This window comes from Brassica rapa, chromosome A02 (genome assembly GCF_000309985.2).
Source record: "Brassica rapa cultivar Chiifu-401-42 chromosome A02, CAAS_Brap_v3.01, whole genome shotgun sequence".
Classification (NCBI taxonomy): Eukaryota; Viridiplantae; Streptophyta; class Magnoliopsida; order Brassicales; family Brassicaceae; genus Brassica; species Brassica rapa.
This window is the reverse complement of record NC_024796.2, coordinates 13,024,232-13,038,349: the sequence shown is the minus strand read 5'-3', so window position 1 is coordinate 13,038,349 and position 14,118 is coordinate 13,024,232. Positions and strand designations below refer to the sequence as shown.

Below are 14,118 nucleotides of genomic sequence, written 5' to 3'. Positions count from 1 at the left end.
AATTGAATATAATTTTATCATATTTATTTTAGTATAATACTTATATTTTAACATGATTATGACTATAAAAGTAGATAAAATAGGATATAATTTGTTTATTTTCATTTCTAAACGATAACTTAAAATACATTAAGTTACTGTTTAAATATTACACAGATTTATTAGAATTTTTAAAATATAATATATAAATATATATTATATTTAAAATGAAAATATATTATGATTAAAGTAATTACAAAGATCTATACTATTATTTGCGAAGTAAATTTTCGGAATCGAGCTCTCACATTAAAAGATAATTTCTATATATATTGTATTGTTATCTGAAAAAAGTCTTTTAGTGAAAAGTTAAAAACATAATTATATAACTAAATATTAATCAAATAAAATTCTTAATTATATAGTTAAAAATAGAATATTGAATTATCCAAAATCTAAAAATATAATTAAAAAAATTATATATATATATATATATATATATATTGTATTGTTATCTGAAAAAGTCTTTTAGTAAAAAGTTAAAAAACATAAATTATATAATTAAAAATAGAATATTATGTTATTTTAAGATTTATTTTAGTATAATGAATATAATGTACAAATAACTTTTCAAAAATTTAAGAAAATGTTTAAGCCCGCATCGCGGGCAAAACACCTAGTTTTATATTATTAACTTTAAAGAAATACATGTTAATTTTTATACATGTATTATATAGTTTGATAATGTTAACCTATCTTACCAACATATTAGATTTTATTTTTGAACATAAATATTTTATAATTACGAAAATAAAATATATAAATATATAAATTTAATACCAATTTATTATATTTAGCTCAATATAATAATTTTAATTTAATATAATTGATTATGATTATATAATAACTAAAATATTATAGATTTTTTATTTTTCATTTTATATAACTGAATATATTAATGTATAATAATATTTTAAACTAATTTCGAAATTAGTGAAAATATTTAAATATAATTTCAAAAATGAAGATCTTGTAAAAATCTTTTTAAACAGATTTGTTAGAATTTTAAAATAAATATATTTATATTTAAAATGAAAAGATATCAAAAGATACTATGATTAAAATATTTTAAAAAATATATTTATTATTAATCTGAATTAAAATATAGTATGAATTTCTATGAATAGGTCCATTTTTAAAAAAATCACACATGAATCAAGGTTGTGACTTCTGTTTTAATATATAAGATTTGATTTCCAATAAAATTCAATCACTTACATTTTTACATTTTGATTAATATATTTTTTATAGTAAATTGCATTAATTGAAAGTGGAACATCGTACAATTCTATACATAAAAAAGCTAAAACATCATATATTTTTATAAGGAGGGAGTATAACAAAATTTACAAATAACTTAATGTAATTTAGTGCTATATATTATGTAATTTTGTAATAGCTATGTTTATGTGGCTTATATATTATTACAATAAATTTTGTATTTTTGTAAAAAATATTATTTTGAAAAAATTATTATGAAACAATATTACTTTACATATTTTTATTTTAAATTTAAAATTTTTATGGAAGCAAATTAAATTGTACATATATAGTAGATAAATATTTTTTGAGATACTGTTAAGAAAACATATTTTCTTTTTAAAGAGAAGCGATAACATTGTACTTCAAAATAATTTTGCAGTATATCATATTTGAGAAATACACTAAGTTGGGTAAAATATCTTCTTTTAACTTGAAATAGATATGAATCTTTCTAACAAAATCTTTGTAAATTATATTTTTGAAAATTAATTAGTTTAAATTGTTACTACCATTAAATATTTAATTAAATATATATATATATATATATATATATATATTTTTTTTTATTTATATAAATAAAAACTAAAATAATTTTTAATATATAATTATATTTTTATGATAAATAAAACTAAAATTGAGTATTTTTTGGAAAAAATAAATAAATTGATTCTGAAAATGTTTTTAAAAGATTGTTAGAACTTTCTTAAAAAATATTTATTTGTATTCAAACAAAATATAAAATATTATAATTAATTCATGTCAAAGTTGATAAAATTTTCAAGAATGGTCCAAATTAAAAAATTACGCATGAAAAGTTCATCACTATATATATATATATATATATATATATATATATATATATATATATATATATATCAAGTGATTTATTATAAAAACTGTATATGGTTGAATTTATAGTATTCTATTTTAAAATATTATATATTTATCAATACATGTTTTTAACGAAATACCTTTATAAATATTGATACATTTATAATATAATTAATAATAATAATAATAATAACATTTATTATGCAAATACAATAGTGTTAGGATTTTTAATATTTGATTTGATTTTATTATTTGCAAGGTAAAATTCTAACATTATTGTATTTGCATAATAAATGTTATTATTATTATTATTAATTAGATCATATAAAAGTATAAACTCTAGAATAATTAAATGTTATTATTATTAAGTAGATTATAAATGGTTATATGAAAATATATTTATATATTAATGGAATATTATATTTTTGAAATTATGTATAGATAAATTTTCTATGATAGTCATTTTTAGTTTTTGTTACAAAATAGTCCTTAATGAAGAAAATGGCCAAAATAAGTTTTATTAAAGGTAAAAATGACCAAAATATTTATTTTTACCCTAGGGTTAACTAATCTAGACTTAGGGTTTAGAGTTAAAGAGTGGGGTTTTGGGGATATGGTTTCAAATTTAAAAAAAAAAAAATTAAAATTTTCAAAATAAAAAATACTATTTTGGTCATTTTCTTTCTTGAGGGCTATTTTGTGACAATTTTTTTAGAAAAGGCTATTTGAGAGAATTGTCCTTATGCATATCTAATAATATTTTGATGGAATAAAAAGAGAATTAAATAGGTTGTTAAGATTTTATCATGAAAATGTATTAAAAAAGTATAATTAACTTTCTAGAGACAGTGATATTTTTCATTTAAAATATCACGCATGAAAAAAATAATGACTTATATTTTAATGTAGATTGTAAAGAATAATATATAAAAATACATTTGTTGTACACGCTTTTATTAATTTTGCTTTTAAAAGAAGGTATTTGCAGTTATAAATGTTTTGTACCAGTGAAGTAATGGTTGAAAAACTTCTATACATATGTCATTTTAAAATAACACCCAACTTCTATATATAGTCAATACATATGTCCATGTTATATTCTAGATTAAATATTTTATCTTTTAAAAATATAGAAAACAGTTTTTTTAGTCTACAAGCAAATGTTGTAGAGCAAGTATGCATTATACAAAATAATATATATTTAAAATCCATACGCAAAAACATAAAAGTTGTTATAGGCCTCTTTCTGACACATACACACTCCACTATGAATAAGAATTAAAAAAAAAACAGTATTGTCATCAAACTTTATCACAAATCCACATTTGTACATCTATAATTATGAGTTGGACAATTAGTTAATTTGATACAATACTAAAGCAAAAATAATCGAAAAACAACTATACCACTGTATACTAATAAGTAACACATAACAGAACCAAATTCTTGAATATTAAAACAAATTTCAACTCGAGCATTTTGTAAATATCAAATTAACTAATATCCTGCGGGCCGACCATAGTCATCATATATTATGTTGAGTTATTTACACTCAAAGGCAGTTTTAAGTTTTTAATAACACTATATGACAGTTATGGCTACTGAGGTAGTTTTTCTTAACTAGAGGCACTCATCTAACTAAATGGTCCCACTTTTTTTGAAAATTAGTCACCTTTCTTATCTTCTCGGGACTAGACATTTAAAACCTAAAAACTAATTAAAAAAATTCAGAAATTATCAAAGCTTCTTTTTCACATCGTCGCAATTCATTCTCGTCTTCGGCATGTGTTTTGCAACTCGTATCTGACGTCGCCGCCGTCGAAACGTCCTCTCTTCTCATTCACCGCAAAGTGAAACAGTGGTGGTTCGAGCTCGGGATCACATTCGACTTTGTTTATGCCGCAGCTCATCCGTCAAACCCTCGATTACATCACCTCTGTCTTAGTCGTCTCACTGTCTTGCCTTTGCAGTCTTGCCGTCGATTTATGCTTATCTTCCGAAGCGATCCACCACTGAATAGCGAATTCACCACCGCGGGTCGCGAAAGCTCGATGAGCAACAATGGCCACTTTTGGCTTTATTTCACATTTGGTCCCTCAACTTTTGAGTATATTCATTTTTGCCCTCGAAAGTTTTTGATTTGCAAATATATCCCTTTCAAATTGACTCATGACTTTTTAATTGTATAGACCAAACATTTCCTGATTACACGAACGAGTCCTTGAACTTTTGGAAGTTTTCCATTCGGTTTTTATTGCAAATTGCAAATATAACCTCTTAATTTAGTGTTGTACACATGTAAACTAATTTTCGTGTGTTGTACAGATGTATACTACCAAATTTGTTGTACACATGTACACTAACGAATGTACACAACTTTACAACATCTTAGACATCTAACATGTATCTCAAACATATGTGTACATGTAAATATCTGATAAAATATAATATGTATATTGTACATTTTAGCCCTTGTCGATAGTCAAAAACATAAGTGTACATGTAAATTTCTTTGAAAGTAAATATTTTAAATATGCAAACACCTTTAGATGTGCTTAAACAAGAATAATAACCTTCCAAGACCTAGATTTTAATGCATAACCATGTGTACCTATGAAATATTTTCCGCAAATCTCGTCCCATCAATTTGTTTCAATATGTGAACATGCTTCCGTGTAGAAAGATTGTTGTTTTGTGTAATGTGATTTTGTACACCGTATTTCGTGTACACATGTACATAGAAGTTGATTGGAAATATGTGGTGTCTTTAAGATATAGATGGATTGATTGTTGCTTACTCAAAATACCAAAATAAAAAACAAAATAAATCAATCAAACTAAAGTAACATATATGACAATTGATGTACACATAATTACATGTTTTATTCATAACTAATAATCTAAATGATTTTTAGCACTTGATTTAATTTCATTTAATTCATTTTTAGCACTTGATTTTAGTTCATTTAATTCATTTAAAATTGCAAATTGCAAATTTATCCGAAAAATTCACCAGCTTACATGTGAATCTGATGTACATGTGTATTGTTGTACATATGGATGGTAAAAATATTTGTGTACATAGTTTTTTTGTTGTACATGTGTATTGTCGTACAATTCGGTGTACATATATTTTTGATACTTCACATTTGTTTTTGTTCATTTAAGTCATTTAGGTGTGTCTTTAGTTTAATTGTATTTTCATAGATGTAATTCCTGAAGTTTGAGACAAAATTAATGATCAATTTTCACATTTTAAAAGTATTGGGGTTACAAAATAAATAACAATAAGTTTAGGGACCAAATATGCAAAAATGTCAAAATTAGCCATTGTTGCTCTCAAGCTTATCATGCCAGTTTCAGAGCGCATAAGAGAGGCATGAAGGTCATGGCGACGATGAATCACGACGAGAAAAGATGAGTTCAGACACAACACATCATATCGAAGGAAGTGTTGCGGCGGCGGAGAAGGAATTGTTGCGACGGCGACAAAAAACCCGACCCAATGACCCACAACAGACCACAACATTGTAAGCGCGACGGAAACTGCTTGCTCCGGATACGGCGGAAAATTGCGAAGATGTGAAAAAGAGGCTTTGATAATTTCTGAATTTTTTTAATTAGTTTTTAGGTTTCAAATGTCTAGTCCCGAGAAGATAAGAAAGGTGACTAATTTTCAAAAAAAAGTGGAACCATTTAGTTAGAGAGTTTTCTTAGTTAGATGAGTGTCTCTAGTTAAGAAAAACTACCTCAGTAGCCATAACTGCATTATGTTATGGATTATGAAATTTTGAACCATGTGTCTTTTTTTAGAATCTGTTTGGGCCTCTAATGGGCCATTAATATCTTCTTTCTTTTTGACCTAATGTTCGCCGCCGCTGCTTTGCTATTTATAGGCATCACGATTCGTAAGAGACAGAACATAGCCACTTCTCTTTGAACCATTGTCTTGTGTTATCTATTCGATAGTTTTGTAAAGATTCGATCTTTTGTCTTCCGTTAGCGTTCTTGCATAGTTTTGATAGATGTTTTGAGAATGCCTGTGATGGTGTTAATTAAATATACTTTGAGAGCTAAGTCTCTAGGAAAAAATAAACAACGCTGAGGCATTCTTGGATCATTTTTCTATTCTCTGATCATAAATCGTATTCCTGTTTGCTAATTTAGGTTTGTATTCGAGACTAGTTTTCTTGTGTATTAGGTCGTATATTATGATTCGCTCTTTAATTGTTTGGGTTTTAGAGATGTTTTGTGATGTTGTGCAAGTGACGATAAAAAGACAGGGACATCAGATTCTCCTCAGGGAGAAGTAGAATGATGATTATTGTCTAAATGGGAATCTCTCTGATGCACATATGCTTTGTTTTGAGTCTTTGTTTTGTTGAATTGTGCCTATGATGTATATCTATTGATGTGTTTTCATCAGATTTTTATAGTGATGAATATAATCACAATTGTCACTACCTCTGAGGCAATATTTTGATCGTTTTGATTTTGATAATTGTGTTTATTATTAAGCCTTGTGATTGCATCTAAGAACGGAGATATGAATGGTTGGTTTTGTTGTAGCCTTAACATTTATGATTGGGCTCCTAAATTAATACCCAATGTAATCAGCTTTCTTTACTCTATATGAAGGCTCTCCTTGTTTAGATGTGCTGGTTGTTCAGATTCGTTATCTTTCATTGGCTTTTGTCAGTATTTTAAGGTCAGTATTTTCAACGTGGAAAATTGCAAGGCTTCAAACCAACACTTCAAAACATGTGGTTACCTCTTATGAGGCCCTGCCCACAAGCTAGTGGTGACAAAGTTTTTTGGAATTTAAACTCAGTTCTAGGACCTGACAATTGTATATACCATGGTTCTTTTTGACAAACAAAAAGAACATTGGAGCTTACAAAAAAAAACTGTTCTTCCACGTCGATAAAACTTGCTTCAGTTGAGAGTACTATTCAGCTGAATAGGTTTTTAGACAACAATCGAGACTGTTACTATATTACTTCTTATATAGTTTTCTAAGAAATGACGAATGAAAACAACCAGAATAGAATATTAAGGGAATAAAATCAGGCCACCATAATTGAGAATTTTGTGAATCAGATTTTGCCATGTAGACCCCATGGTAGCCGATAATTTTTAAATAAATCCTTTTAAAAAGTATAGAAAAAATCTCTGACTAAGTATAGAAGAAAATGAACGCAAGAAAATTACGGAGGACAAATAATTATTTGAAACAGTGTTTTCTCTTTCGCATGTGACTATCCACCTGCGTCAAAATATTTTATATTGGGTTTTCACTATGTTCCAATGTTTGAACTAAATAACATTTAATTCTACGAAGAAATGATCATATACAAAATTTGGATATGATTGCAGGTTAGTCTTTCAATGTTTGTCGATAGCAGTCGGAATGGCGAGGCCATGGGAATTGCAAGGAATGTGACACTGCATCACTTTTACTAAATCATATGTATGGCATGTGGAAGCCCCAGTTGGTTACGGGACAGGATCTCAGACGAAAGTCTGTTGTTGCCATAGCCTTTAATGGCACTGCTGGTCTTTGCTGATTACACCTACTGGTGGTTTGCTTTTTATACATTTCGTTCATTTTATCTGTAGTCGTCTCTTTTGATGGGATTACCAAAAAAAAAAAAAATCTCTTTTGAAAATGTTTTTAAAAACGGACCGACCCGATGGTTGGACCGGGTTCAACCATGAACCGAGTATATAACCTGATTGGGTCTAATAATTGGTTCAACCATGAACCGATCACGTAGCCTGATTGGATCTTAAAGTTTTAAAACTACTAAAACTATCAAAAATCTATAAATCATCAATACTAACATAAAACTAGTTTATATTTATAATGTTTTATGTTTAAAAGTTATTTATATTTTAATTATGTATCATATTTACTAACATTAGTTTTAAATTTAAATATTAAAAGTATATTAAACCAGATTATTGAACCAGGTTTGATCTGGCAAACCATATTGAACCGTGACCTAAATTTTTTCCGATTCAGCTCCCGGTCCGGTTTTAAAAACACTAGTTTTGATAGACTCTCTCTCTCAGTAATGAAATTTCAAATTTAATGGCAAAAAAAAGCGACGCGAAGAGCTAGTCCTACTATGATAAAAAAAAACTTCTTGTAAATTAAATATAAACTAGGTGTTCTGTCCGCGCATGCAAGCATAGTGTTTTTATTGATATTTTTTTGTTTATAACTATTAAATCAAAATCAACATAAAAAAATATTAATTATGTTTTTTAAAAGATAAATCAAACATTAAACTTTATATTTTATAATCAAAATATTATTTCAGATGAAACACAACATTATATTATGTTTTAAAAATATATTTTATTTTTGAGAATTTTATTATATTTACTTATAGTCAATAATCAAATATAACATATAAATAAAATATTATTAATATATATTCATTAGCTTTTATCAAAGTATAAATATATGCTTATTGTTGTGTTAAATTTTAAAAAAATTCACATATATTTTAGAAAATATATTTGTTTGTTTGATTAGCATTTAATTATAAATTGTTTTATATCTAACTATAGATTTTATAATAAAATATTATTTTCAGATAACAACAGAAAGAATTATCTTATGTTTTAAACATGTTTTTATTTTTGAAAATTTTATTATATTTATGTATAGTCAATTATCTAATATAATATATAAATATAATATTATTAATAGAAATTCGTTTTTAATTATTTATATTTTAGATAATTCTTACTATTATTAATTTTAATCACTTATTTAATCAGATATATTTTAAATTCATTTTTATGTTTGACTAATTTATATAATTTATTCATTAAGAGTATAAACGTTTTGTTATAAATTTTAATCACTTTTTTAATAAGATTGATTTGAAATTCGTTTTTATTTTTTGACTAATTTATATAATTATTCATTAAGGGTATAAACGATATTAACCGGTCTAACTTTTAACGTGAGAGCTCTGTTACAAAAATTTATTTCGAAAATAATAGTTATAGATAGATAGATATAGATGACGTGAAAATTAGTTAAATGTGCTAATTGGCACAAACTGGGCAAAACAAAGCAAAGAAAAGGTATCCACAGATTAAAGCAAAAAAAAAAAAAATCTTAAAGTTCAGTAAACAGAACACATGTCGTCTTTGGATTTTCGTGTTTATAGCTGTCAATCTTAATCAACACTTATGATTGATTAATTACGAATATATTGGATCCGTTCTTTTAATAATCTGGCCAGTCACTTCCTTTTGACTCCTTCCTCCAATTTTTAGTGGGCATCTTATTATTTTAGCACCCAATATGCATGGGTGGGGATCCCTGCATGGGGTGATGTTAATCACAGTTTCCACATGTCGTAAAACTGATTAAACCAAAGCACTTCAGATTAAAATGGCGGTATAACTGTAGTTAAAATTCCATCTCAAATAGTATGATACTTACTTGGTAAGAGTATTAAAATATCGGGAACAAAATGGAACAGTCATGGAAGAGAATTTAAGCAAAAAAATAAATAAAACAGTCATGGAATATTATAAATCCATTATCTACGGCAATGATAAAATATATCCAAGTGACGTTAAAAAAAAAAAATATTCGAGAGTATATACGTTCTTTATAATTGAAATTAGTAATCTGGTGCTTATGTTTGACTAAGATTGGTTTCAATGTTTTGATACGCATAGAATCACATGATATTAATTATTACTATTATTTTCTATAGTGTTGTGGGATACTTGCACATAGTAGTAATATTGTATTATTTTCTATGGTGTAAGGTTTCAACTTTCAACTACACGCCACCATGACATTTTTGCGGTGAACACCCATAGCAATATTGTAGTCGATAGGCTTGCTTCATTGAAATGGCATGAAACCCTCAAATATGAATGTAGGGCTCATAATCACGTGTAGGAGAGGTAACCGAATAAAAAGAGAAAATGTAACAGTCAAATTCAAAAACAATGACCGCATGTATAGTAACTAAACACTTGTTCTTTTAAATGATAGAAATAATGAAATTCAAGAGGAATGTTGGCCAAGAGAGTGAACAGGTCAAGTTTATCATAAGTCTCATGTTACTTGTTCGAAATCAGACTGGTATAGATCGTAAGTGCTGCTCCTGAAGAGATGCACACAAAAATTTACATGGAGCCTACATTTTTATATGGAACTCACATCTAAAAAAAAAAAAAAAAATTTGATATTCTTATTTATTTAATCAATAATATGGTAACAAAACATATTACACTAATAAATTTTATACATTTTTTTTGGACAAAGATTTTATACATATAAACTTATTAGAACAATATGAATATGGATATACAAAATGGTAAAAAGCTGTTTATTTTTTTCACAAAAATGTTATAGCAAATAAGTTTTTGTATAATCATGTAGTATATTTATGATAATAGAAAAATATTTTATTTTGTATGGAGTCTCGGGTGTCTCAGGACCGACCGCGTAACGTAAATCGTAAGGCTCAATGATGAGTAGTCATTGAAAGCAGCCACGAAGCCAGTCGTCGTAGTAGTAGTAGCTAGAGTCACAAGCCAACTCATCTAACGACATCGTACTGATCAGATTCTTATCAATCTCCATGAAACAACCAATCACTTTCTCCTCTTCTTTCCTGCTGCTTATCATCGTCTTCTCTTCTTCATCGACTTCTCTTGGTTCCGAAGATATCATCACAGTCCTGATCCTATCGAGTGCAAGTTTCCTCGAGGATATTCCAGCAGCAAGCTTGTTAAGTAGACGTACAGAGCCTGTGGAGGAAAGAGAGAAAGAAGTAGTAGAAGAAGAATGTCTCCGTGCTGGAGACAACCTCGTTGAGGAGGAAGTGGCTTTGATTGGCTCATGGGTCATCGGATCTATCCCACTTCTGCGAAGTCTTTTCTTAAGACATGAGTTCCAATGATTCTTGATATCATTGTCTGTTCGGTTTGGCATTTGCTTTGCTATTGCTGCCCACCTTATATGTAATTATTCATAATATATAATCAGTTTAATTATGTATCATAATCTATAACACGTTTTGGTATTTCACTTAGTCAGAATTTAAATTACCTGTTTCCAAGAAGGGAGTGAAATTTGATGATATCATCTTCCTCCTGAGGAGTGAACTTGCCTTTTTTAATACCAGGCTTCAAATAATTCAGCCACCTTAATCTACAACTCTTTCCACATCTATGCAGACCTTTTTATATTTCATTTTGAAAAAATATATATCAGAAGAGGTGAAATTATCACTTTAACATAGTGGCCAACAGATACTGTTATTATGATTGAACATTTTTTCCATCACACGGAAAAAAAAAGGAGAAACACAATCACAATAACAAGTAACAGGATAATACTTGGTTTTCATGGGTTCATATATTATCATTATAGAAGTCTATCAAACACGATCGGATAATCATGGTTTACAAACATCTTTGCTGTAAAGTATCATGTACTCTTTCTGATATAGACTCCCAAAATAGATTTTTTTTTCTTCTAAAATCTGTATAGAAGGACTTATGTTAGAACAAAAACCAACAAAAATTAAAACTAACAAAATCGAGAAATACTAGAAGTCTAGAACCAGCAAAGTATAAAGAAAATCACAAAAAACAAAATCCTTGATCCGACATAAACTGGAATTTATAGATCCCGGCTTTGAAAGAGACACAAATAGGTGGTCCAGACATATTGTATGCATATATATAGAGTGTAACTGAGTAAGTATATATTTTATTACCGGCTCTCTTAGGCAGGGCACCCCAGTCCCTGACACCGTATTTGTTGATATAAGCGATGAGCATCCGGTCTTCCTCCGCCGTCCATTCTCCTCTCTTTATCCCGTCGACGTCGAACCATGTTGTCCTCCCCATTTTGAACCAACCAGGTATCGCTAAGTATATACACTTCTCTCTGGTCGATTTGAGCTTTCCTCTTAATCAGTCACCGTATAGTCAGATAATAATGACCTTATAGAACAATGAGCTTTAGAAAAAGTACAAAAAGATCAAGTGAATTATTGATTACTGTTTTTATTTGATTTATACCTGGTTTTATCAAGACACTTTCAATTATTTATGTAAGGTTTTCTCACACTCTCACTTAATACAGAAGTTGAATGGCCTTTTGTTGAGTGAGGAAACGAGGAAGTCAATATATATATAGTCATTTCCATGTTTTTGCTCTCTTTTTATTTTAACTAATTACAACCGTTGGATTCTTATATGTATATCTTGATGCTGATACATCCTTTTCATTTTTGATTCTTCGTTTAAGATAGTATTTTTTTTAGTTACTATAATTATTCCGCATAGGTAAGCATGATAATTCCACGAAGTTACACATTCTGACATTCACAACACATGATACAAATGATCATTTTCATGATAACCGTTGTATTTGAATCAGAGTCCATTCATGTTCATTCAATCTCTCGTACAGACTAATACCCAAAGAAACAAAAAAAAAATCTATCGTTTCAAACTCCCACGATCATTTGACAAGATTTAAAACGATAAATGAAAAGAAATGACAAGCCTGGTTGTGTCCATCCATGGCTTTTTCTCCATTTTCCACGTGCTTAAATAACTTTGTCTCCTAGGTAAGACACGAGCTTCGAGAAGAAAAAAGATAGATTCGTTTTTGTTTTGTTTTTTTTTTTACTCAAGAAGAATAAGGACCTACGAGGGGGGAAACATCCATCATCCAAAAGCAAAATATTGTGAAAGCAAAATATATATTTAATTAACTGAGGCTTAGAATCTCAAAGGGGATAAAAGCAGGGAAAATGGTTTTTTCAGATTTCAACAATTTACGTCGCGTTTTCTTAGACCAAACAAAAAATAAGTGCGAAATCATTCCTGAACTGAGATTTTTTTAAAGATTCCAACCCAAACTTGACTCCGTAATATGAAATTCTACTTTGACTAACTTATCGTTAGTCAATCATTAAACAATTTTGGTCGTGATTTTTCAGACCTGAACAATGAGTAAGTGCAATTTCATATCCAAACTGAATAATAATTTAAATTTTATACCCGAACTTTAATATTAACATAAAAACTACTTTGACTAATGTTTGGTTAGTCATCTGATGTCGTTTTAACTAAACTAATTAAAAAACACTTACTATGACTCAAACCCACACCTAGAGAAGCATTAAACCACTGGACTAAGATAAATTTTGTAAAACCTATATATATACTAAATTATATAGGTACCAAAACGAGTAAAGAAATTACTAGCTTTTTCTCCCTCTGGCTATCTCTCTTTGTTGCCAATTTCAGAAGTTTAATTCTTTAGAAACTTCTATTTTTGATAGTAATGAACATTTTAAAATTGCATGAGAAGGTAATGTTGGGAGCCAAAAAGAGTAGCTTCGGCTACAACACGTAAACAAGAGCGGAGATTAGTTTCTTTGTCTAAAAATAAATTAGCATGAACTGAGGCATTATCAAGCCCAAAAAATCGAATCCATTTGATCAGGGATCGATCCGCGACGAATCTGTGAGCAAACCTAGTATCGAGAAGAAGTAAAACAATGGTGTAACATAAAATAAAGCGGATTGGCGAACAAGACAAAGATATAAGTTAGTATATATGTAAATATGACAAAAGTTACTGACCTGATGGTAAAATGTTCGTTTAATTCACTTGTCTGGTGTGGGTTCAGCCCTAAAGTAACAAAATTTTATTATTTTAGCTAAAACGCCGTCGTTTTAACTCTCCCTCGACATGTCATCTCTGCCTAGACACTCTCTCGCTCAAAAATAACGGTTGACTAACCAAATGTTAGCCAGAGTAGTTTTTTATGAAATTCAAACTATCGTTCAGTTCGGGTATAAAATTCAAATTATTGTTCAGTTTGGGTAGGAAATCACACTTACTCATTGTTTAGGTCTAAAAAGGCACGACCGAAATTGTACGGGTTGAAATCAACACTTTTCATTTATCCG

General features: G+C 28.4%; 1 protein-coding gene and 3 non-coding genes across 4 annotated transcripts; 3 read left to right on the top strand and 1 right to left on the bottom strand.

Moving 5' to 3' along the window:
- The first annotated feature begins 6,166 nt into the window (after nucleotides 1–6,166).
- Nucleotides 6,167–6,246, top strand: LOC117132283. The gene has a single exon (XR_004455843.1). It is a non-coding gene; the product is annotated as a small nucleolar RNA Z267 (small nucleolar RNA).
- Nucleotides 6,247–6,391: 145 nt separating this feature from the next.
- Nucleotides 6,392–6,487, top strand: LOC117132287. Its single transcript, XR_004455846.1, has one exon. It is a non-coding gene; the product is annotated as a small nucleolar RNA R44/J54/Z268 family (small nucleolar RNA).
- Nucleotides 6,488–6,564: 77 nt separating this feature from the next.
- LOC117132308 lies at nucleotides 6,565–6,669 on the top strand. The gene has a single exon (XR_004455863.1). It is a non-coding gene; the product is annotated as a small nucleolar RNA snoR17 (small nucleolar RNA).
- Nucleotides 6,670–8,966: 2,297 nt separating this feature from the next.
- Nucleotides 8,967–12,052, bottom strand: LOC103852904 (transcription factor MYB41). The gene is made up of 3 exons (XM_009129796.3): nucleotides 11,904–12,052; nucleotides 11,231–11,360; nucleotides 8,967–11,135 (listed from the first exon to the last, which is right to left on the bottom strand). Exons 1-3 carry the CDS (start codon nucleotides 12,034–12,036, stop codon nucleotides 10,658–10,660), a joined length of 741 nt encoding a protein of 246 aa, XP_009128044.2. The 5' UTR covers nucleotides 12,037–12,052; the 3' UTR covers nucleotides 8,967–10,657.
- Between the last annotated feature and the right edge of the window lie 2,066 nt (nucleotides 12,053–14,118).

Bases quoted from the DNA above. Each gene is read 5' to 3' on its own strand.
- LOC103852904 (XM_009129796.3), bottom strand. From the start codon at position 12,036: ATGGGGAGGACAACATGGTTCGACGTCGACGGGATAAAGAGAGGAGAA. The intron at 11,361-11,903 runs GTAATAAAATAT...AAATATAAAAAG, and splicing joins TGCCCTGCCTAAGAGAGCCG to GTCTGCATAGATGTGGAAAG. The intron at 11,136-11,230 runs GTAATTTAAATT...ATTACATATAAG, and splicing joins CACTCCCTTCTTGGAAACAG to GTGGGCAGCAATAGCAAAGC.